The sequence below is a fragment of the Sus scrofa genome, chromosome 6, assembly GCF_000003025.6.
Source record: "Sus scrofa isolate TJ Tabasco breed Duroc chromosome 6, Sscrofa11.1, whole genome shotgun sequence".
Lineage (NCBI taxonomy): Eukaryota > Metazoa > Chordata > Mammalia > Artiodactyla > Suidae > Sus > Sus scrofa.
Window position 1 is genome coordinate 169,139,865 of NC_010448.4, and position 8,648 is coordinate 169,148,512.

The 8,648-nt window shown below is 60.8% G+C and overlaps 1 protein-coding gene across 1 annotated transcript; it reads left to right on the forward strand.

Annotated features, from left to right (window-relative positions):
- On the forward strand, window positions 6,472-8,420 carry GUCA2A (guanylate cyclase activator 2A). Its single transcript, NM_001160274.1, is given in 3 exon segments — window positions 6,472-6,580; window positions 7,622-7,811; window positions 8,165-8,420. Coding segments are annotated over 3 exon segments (330 nt in total). The 5' UTR covers window positions 6,472-6,505; the 3' UTR covers window positions 8,230-8,420.

Below are 8,648 nucleotides of genomic sequence, written 5' to 3' on the forward strand. Positions count from 1 at the left end.
CGCTTGCCTGGGACAGAGCTGGGTTCCCAGGAGCTGTCAAGATCGGGGCCCGTGAGTCCCGCACAGATGAACCCCTGCCTTTTCTCCTTACGTCCTGGCCCTGCCCGGTCTCTGCCCCTCCGCCCGTGGCCCTTTGGAGGCCCACGTCTATGCACACCTGCTTCTGCCCCAGGTCGCCCAAGCTTCCTGGCCTGGCCAGAAGCCGGTCCGTTGTGAGCTGCCGATCGGCGGCGGAGTGTGGCCCCTGCTGGCTTCAGAGCCAGGAAAAACAAAACAACGAAACAACAAAACATGAGGCAATGGAAAGAACACTGACGCTGGAGTCAGAAGAATCTAGAATTGCATTTGGGCAAGACATGGCCCTTTCTGAGCTTCGGTTTCCTCGTCTGTAAAATGGGATGAAAGGCCATCCCTCAAAGTGTGGACGGAAGGGCCGTGAGAAATCAGACGGAGGCAGCCAGCAGGGCCCTGGCATGTGGAAGGTCCCAAGGACCCAGCTACCTCCCTGGCTGCGCCCACGCCTCTCCCACGGGCCGGGACCCACACATTCCCAAGCGCACCGCTGCCCTCCTGGCCCCGGGCGGCTGCCGCGCCCCGACGATCTGCTCCCTGCTCCCGACACCAAGGCCCGGGCGGAGCTTCTAAATCCCAGCTCTTCCCATGCACGCACCCCCTTCGCCGGCTTCCCCGTCACGAGGAAAAGGGCAAAAGGCCCTTGCCCCCTCCCCTTATGTTGTCTTTTGTGTTTTTAGGACCGAACCCATGGCATATGAAGGTTCCCAGGCTAGGGGTCTAATTGGAGCTGTAGCCGCTGGTCTACACCACAGCTCACAGCAACGCCGGATCCTTGACCCACGGAGCGAGGCCAGGGATTGAACCCGCATCCTCATAGATCCTAGTCAGGTTCGTTGCCCGCTGAGCCATGACAGGAAGTCCCCTCTTCCTGGTTTTTAAAGCCACCTGGCTGCTCACCCACAGCCCTCTCGACACCCTCCCTGCTTCAGCCTGTCCGCCCTCCCTTCCCCTCTCTGTGGGTTCAGATCCTCCCACTGACCAAAGCCCAGTTCAAATGCCACCTCATCTGGTGACATCCCCGGACCAAGGCCTGGGGACTTTCTCTCCTGGCTCTCCCATGCTTCCCCAGAGCCTCAGGGAGCCTGTGCCCGTGTCCTATCTGCCCACCTGCCGGCAGGCTCAGGGCTTGTGCAGGTTGCCCTCCTTCCCTGACAGCCTTCGGGTGCAGTCGGCTGTCTCGGTGGCCAGTGCCCAGGGCCGGCTGGGGGCGGGGCAGGGGGAGGCAGCTGCTGCCCCGACATGTGGGGAGCAGATGGTGAACGGGGCTCCCCAGCACCTTGTCCCACCCGGGCCACAGGGATGTGAGATGACACCGCTGAGCAAACAGTCAGACACGCCCTCTGTCCACTCCCCAGCTGCCCCTCAGAGCATCAAGGGAAACACCTGCCCACCCCAGCGCCTGGGGCAGGGGAGGGGACCCTCCACCGCCACCTGGACTTGGGCACCAGCCAGGAGCCTTCCAATTCCCACTCAGTCATCCACATTCTCTGTGGTGCTGGGCACGCTCTCCCGGGAGACTCAGTTTCCTCCTCTGTAAAATGGGGCATCGCAGACCCGTGTCCTGTCTGACTCTGTGGCTGTGCCTTTCGCCTTCCGCTTCCCCAGAGACGGGGTTCTAGCGCCCAGAAGACAGGGCAGGAGGTATGAACCAAGGAGAAGTTTAAGCTTTTCTTTGGCACTTGTGAGAACTGGTCTCTGTTCTGGAATTTACAGCTTTGTGACTACAGCTGGTGCCAAGTCCACCTGGCAATGGGTCTGAAAGATTGTGCCTCCCTATGGGCTGAGCCAGCCTCACGTGTGAATCTCTACTTCCCTCTCTGCTGGCCGGGTGCCCTGGTGCCCAATGCCACGGGTACAACAAGGGCCTGGGCTTCTGTCCAAATCCTCAGGAGAGTTGTGGGTTCTTTCTGTCTGTCTGTCTGTCTGTCTCTCTCTCTCCCCCCTCCTTCCTTCCTTCCTTTCTTTCTTTTGCTTTTTAGGGCCACCCCACAGCATATAGATGTCCCCAGGCTAGGGGTTGAATTGGAGCTACACCCGCAGGCCTACACCACAGTCACAGCAACGTGGGAGTCCAGCCGCGTCTGCGACCTACTCCACAGCTCACAGCAACACCGGATCCCTGACCCACAGAGAGAGGCCAGGGATTGAACCCTCATCCTCATGGATACTAGTAGGATTCGTTTCTGCTTCGCCACGATGCGAACTCCAGGAAAGCCACGATTTCTTCATCTCTCTGGGCTTCGGTGCACCCACCTCGAAAACGGAGCTCTAGGCGTTCCCGTTGTGGCTTGGCAGTACCGACCCTGACTACTGTCTGTGAGGATGCGTGTTCGATCCCTGGCCTCACTCAGTGGGTTAAGGATCCAGCATTGCTGTGAGCTGTGGTGCAGGTCGCAGGTGCAGCTCAGATCTGGTGGCTGTGGCTGTGGCTGTGGTGTAGGATTCGACCCCCAGCCTGGGAACTTCCGCATGCCTTCCAGGCCTTTCTTCTGGGGTCAGCTGAGGCCTCCAGCCTGCAGGGAAGCATAACCGAGGCCCAGGAGGCCTGGCCCTTCGTCACCCGACGTTAACGGACACGCTGGAACCAGGTCAAGGTCACCCAAACCCAAGAGTTCAACAGCCTCCAGACCAAGAGCATCCTCCCCAAGACCAGAGGGCACCCCGAGAGCAGGGAGCACCTCGGCAGCTGCCGGGAGTGGGCGAGGGGTGGCGGGGCTGCAGGGGCGAGTCTGGGCTCCACACCTGGGAAGCACTTCGCCTGGAGCAGGCGCCTGAGAAACGTCCCCTGCTATTTTTCATGTTGTGACTGTTACAACATCGCCCCCTTCCTGGTCTCCGGAGGGCTCGGCGGAAGCCGCTAAGGGCTGGGCCTTGGGGGAGGCCTGGGGCCAGGACGGGGCACGTGCCAGGCTGGGCCTTCAGGAGCTCCCAGGAGGGTGGGCAGGACACGGTTTGGGAAGGGTTAGAATGGGAGAGCACAGGAGGCTGGCGGAGCCCAGAGGAGCTGGGCTGGTCTTGACACAAGCTTGCTGGTCTTGGAAGGGAGGGAAGCTCTCTAGACAGTCCCAAATTTGCCATGTAGTTTTTATTGTCTCCAGAGTCCCTCTGCAAAAACTGAGTCTGGGAAGGGCCCACAGCTATGCACGGACAGAGCCGGCACTCTAACCCGGGGCTCCCCCCTCCAGAGCTGAAGCTGCCCCGCTACAGCACCCTGGGTCTGGGCCCCTTCTTCCTGGCCACTCCTGGGGAGTCTTTTGGGATCCTGGCTACAGGGCGAGCAGGGTCTGACCATGATGTGCCGTGGATGCCAGGCCAGGGAGACTGGGTAACCATCAAAGGGTTTTCACAGGTGGAAAGGCAGGCAGAGGAGGCCCGGCCTGGAAGGCTCTGGCGGTTCAAGGGTTTGCCAAAAAAGGTGGTCTTGGGTGTAGGGAGCTCAGACAACCCAGACCCACTTGCTACCCGTAAGGAATGATGAGGGGCGTGGGGTGCTGGGGACCAAGGCCACGGGACTCAGGTGTGGGCCAGGGAGCCGGAAGCCTGAGGTTCGAGAAGGCCCCACGATCCAGCAGCTTCGATGCAGGAAAGGAGGGAGGGGGCCTGAACGCACACCTGGGCCCCGGCTGGGCCAGGGCATCGGCGGGGGAGGCAGCGAGGGAGGGGTGCCAGTTCCCATTTCCCAGGGTAGGTGTTGGAGGGAGGGCTGGCCAGGGCACGGCCTTCAAGGGCTGAGGCCCAGGAGCCGTTTCCTCTTTCCCACAGTGTGGAGTTACGTCACTCCTGCGCACACCCCCGCCCCACCCCACCCCTGCCCCCCACCCGGTGAGCCCGGCCGAGGGGGTAGGCGAGAAAGAAGCTTCAAGAACCCAAGCGCCCCTGCCCTTTAACCAAATCCCGCTGTCCCTCAGGAGTGGAAGGACTGAAACACCAAAGGGAGCCAGAGGCAGGGCTCCTTCAGCCCCGAGCGGCCTCAGGGAGCCGCATCCTTCACGCCAAACCAAATCCCAATCCAGCCCGAGTCTCGCGCATAACCCCAGGTCCAACCCGCCAGAGACCCGCCCCCACCCACACCTCCAAGCTCAACCGCAGACTTGACGCCAACCTCAGTCTTCCAAAGCATCCTGACCGGACCCCAAATCAACCTCCACGTCGGCTACATTCCCACGTCGGCCCAATCTCACGGCACCCCCAGATTCCAAACCCCAGCCTGACGCTTGCCCCATCCCCGAGCTCAGCTCCATCCTGACCCCGACCCCAGCCCCAGCCCCAGCCGGAACCCCAACTTGAACTCCAGTCACTATCTGCTCCTTGGTCTGGCCCTAACATAACCCTCATCCCAGCTCGTCGCCTAAGACTGACCTGGGCCCAGCTTTCCCTCTAACCCAGCTCGAGTCCGAGTCCAGTCCCAGCACCCACCGCGGCGGCACTCCGGAGCGATACCTGGCTGCCTCCATCCCGAACACAGTACATTCTACCCTAAACACGTCTCTAGCCTCGCTTTCAACCCAAACTCCATCCGTAACCCTAACATGCCCGACCCCATCCCTAACCCTCCACGGGTGCTCACGCCCACCCACTCTCGGCCAGCAGAGGCCACCATGTGTGGACTGGACCTGTAGCCCTCAGCATACACACACACACACACACACACCACACGCACACACGCACACGCACACGCACACACACGAGAAGGGGGGGAAACGCAGGCTGGTTCTGAGGACTGGCCTAGAAGAGCAGGGAGGCCAGGTGTTCCCTGCCCCTCCCTTGGGCTGACCCCTTTGGAAGCTGCCTCCCGTTCCCCCTCGGGATTGACTCCCCACTCGGGCATTCCCACCCCGAGCCCTTTTCTTCAGAGGTGTCCTGGCCTCCAGCCAAACCGGTCTGTGGATTAGAACAGAGCTGCTCCCAGGCTTCCCTTTCTCCCTGTCCTGGGGCTCTGCTCGCAAAAGAACACGATGAGCACACAGGACACAGGCGGCAGGCAGGGCTCGGTCCTCACGGAGGCCGGGTCTAGAGGGGCAGAGACACACGCGCGAGTCGCCCAACTCAGCAACATCCCCGTAGAGGACTGTATCTGGTTCCGTGGGAATGAAGGGCATTTAGCTGAGGATGCAGTGGGGGTTATTGGATCTGGGTCTTAAAGTTTAAGTAGGAGTTCCCCTCGTGACAAGGAAGGAAAAGCCTTGCAGGCAGATGGAACAGCATATTCAAAGGCAGGGATGGTGGGAGAGTCGAGCCTCCCAGGAAGGGCCAGGGTGGGAGAGAGTAGGCTGGCTTAGTTGGGGGAGGCGGAGCACAAGGGGGGTGTTCAAGGTGCCAGGGGCAAGGGAATTGGGGGGGGCAGGGCTCATTGGAGGATGATCTGAGGCTGCAGGACAGGCAAGACGGTAGGCTCAGCACAGGATGAGCACAGGCTGTGGCTCAGACGGGCAGGTGGTCCACAGAGGGGCCAACGGGGACCAGGAGCTGCCACCGCTGTTGATCAAAGTAATCATAACTGAAGGATGTTTTATGGAACGCTTTCTGTGTGGCGGGGAAAGCAGTTTTATGACCTCAACTCATTCTCACATAATCCCCTGAGGTGTGTATCATTATATTGGTTCCCCCAGAGGACACAAGAGGTGTGGATGACATTCGGAGAGGGAGGCAGTGTGCCAAACCCACACACCTCGAAGTGGGGCGGTAGGTGAGACTTGAACCCAGGCCTGTGGGTGCCGAGCTGAGTCCTCCCTCAAAGCCCCGGTGGCCAAACCTAGTACCTGCCTCGGTCGGTCATCTCACCTCTCAGCTCCTGACCCCCTTGCAACTTCCTCCTCCCCCCAGGCCGATGTGCTCCCATTTCCCTGATCATGCCAAGCTTACCCACCTCCCTGCTGTCCGCCTGTTAAGCATCCTTCGCGAAGCGGCCTTCCACCTTCAGCCCCTTCTCTAAGAAACGCTCCCCCGCCCCGCCCCCGTGCTCTCAAATTTGGCCCTGGCACACCCTCCTTTGGGAAATCTTTCTGAACTGCCCTGCCCCCGGGGCTGGGTGAGTGGCCCTTCCACTCCCCGTGCCCATGGGCTCCCTGCTCAGCACCCTGCCTTTTGCCACTGCCTGGGCCTCCCTCCTTAAGAGCAGGGCTGGCACCTGGCACCTGGCCCAGCCCAGAGCAGTGGTCCGTGAGGGAGTGGATGAACGCAGGACCCAGCTCAGCTGTGGGTGAAAGTGGGAGCCCAGGGAGGGGCCGGGGCTCTGCCAGCCTCCACTTTCTGATCCCTTATCAGCCAGGGCTGTCTCCAGGCTTATCTGATAAGAGTGGAGTTGATAAGCCAGCAGATGAGATGCGGACAAAGACCGCTGAGTTACTCAGTAACCCCGCCTGCTTTAAAAGTCCCACTGCCTTCCCCTGCAGCCAGACCTGGCCACTCCTCTCTCCCGGGTGCTGCTGCCATGAACACCTTCCTGTTCCCCACACTGTGCCTCCTCGGGGTCTGGGCTGCCCTGGCAGGTGGAGTCACGGTGAAGGTACGTTCTCTGCCTCTAAGGTGGCCCAGCTGGCTCTCTGCCCCAGCCGGCTCTACCTCCAGGCCCAGAGGAAAACACCCCTTCCTGGGGGCTGGAGTTGGGGGGATATGGCTAAGGCTTGGTTCTTCCTCAGGGGCCCTATTCGCAGTCCTGCCTCTTACAGTTTCCACTTCCATCTTGCTAAGGAGAAAGACCATCAGGTAGAGAGAAGAGAACTAACAACGTGGAAAGGTTGGCCAATTTACAGGGCTCGCCCTGGGTCAGGCTCCTCCAGGACCTCACTGCAGCCATAGGAAGAGGGTTATTCATCCCTTTTTTTCAGAGCCTCAGAAAGATTCTGTAACTGGCCGTAGGCACCTGGTTGGGAAGTCGAGGGGCTATAGATTCAGCTCCAGATCTTCCTCTTCATTCCTGCCCTCAGCCAGCGCACTGGCCTGGATCTCAGGAATCACCTGGACATCCTGGAGGTCCTGACAGAAGGGTGTGCCCGCTGGGGCGGGTGGCAGGCCAGTCTGGTACCTGGCAGGGTCCCCACTCTCTGTCACAGCCAGGCTCCAGGAGGCCTGTTACTGCTTCTCAAACATCACCCAGGCACAGGCTGGAGCTGGGGGGCAGGTGAGGCGCCCACACTGCCCTCAGGCAGGGTGAAGACAGACTGGGCATGGCCACGTGGGATCAGGATGCCTGATCCCAAAGTCAGCACAGTGCCCACTAATAGTCACCTGCTGTTTCCCTGACACTTGACATCTGCTTTCTTCATTCCTCATATAACATGCAGAACCTAGGCTCCCAGAACACATGCCCTACCCATGGTCATGGTCGCAGAGCCAAAGCGGCACTCAGACCCCAGTGTCCCACTCTAAGGCCTCAACTCTGCCCACCCACCGCGGGTCACCTCCCACCGCCTCGCAGGGGAGCACCTGACTCCCATGTGCTGCACACACTGCTTGAGCGCCACTGGGGCTGCCGAGGGGCGGTCCTCGGGGAAGTGGCCGGGGAGCGGGCTGCAGCCTGGCCTCACCCTCCCGACATGTCTCTCAGGATGGAGAGTTCTCCTTCTCCCTGGAGTCAGTGAAGAAGCTCAAGGACCTCCAGGAGCTCCAGAAGCCCAGGAACCCAAGAAATCTTGATGGACCCATCATTCCCGTCCTCTGTAATTCCCCGAAGTTTCCCGAAGAACTCAAGCCCATCTGCCAGAAGCCCAACGCCGAGGAGATCCTCGAAAGGCTGGGTGAGTCGCCTCCTCTCTGAAGGGTGTGGTCCGGGAATTCCCTGATTGGCGGCACTGCAAGGAGAAGGCGTGATCTGATTGGTGGGTGCCAAGGACGGGCTCTGCTCGGATTGGTGGGTCTGCGAAGCCTCCCGCTGTCAGGTCTTGGTTCTCCTGGTCTCTGCTGCAGCACCTTTCAGGGCAGCATCTCCGCTCTGCTTGGCCGGCTCGCGTGGCACTTAGAGCCCCGCTGGTCAGAGAGGACGGGCCTGGGTGTCTCCTGGGTGGCGGATGCCCGACCTCTGGCTCAAGGGAGGGCGGCAGCTTTGGGGAGGGGACGCTCTTCTCACGGGGCCTCCATCTCTCCGGTCCAGAGACCATCGCCCAGGACCCGAGCACATGTGAAATTTGTGCCTATGCTGCCTGCGCGGGATGCTAGGACGGCCAGGGCTCGCTGTCTTCTTTCCCACCCCCGCAGGGCGCTTCGCATCCCCGCAGCTCCACCTGCCCAGACGGGAGGAGCGAGGAGGGGGCAGGCTGGGGCGGCCCAGGCCCTGCCCCCATCCGAGCTGCCGGTGCTTCCCAAGATCCATTCCCCCACCCATGGCTAATAAACCAGATTCTAGAGTCCTGCTGGTGTGGTTTTCGTTCCTTCTTTCCTCCATCCGTCTATCATCATCCCATTTTATGGATGCCTGCCCCGCCCTCGACAGCTCAGGGTTTACTGTGCCAAGTGCCAGGATCCCACTGTTCCTGCTAAGCCACTACCTCCGGGGGAGGTCCCCAGGCACAGACACGGAGGGGACTTGAATTCACAGACCACCAAGGGGGCAGGTGGAACCTCTGCTTTTCTTTCAT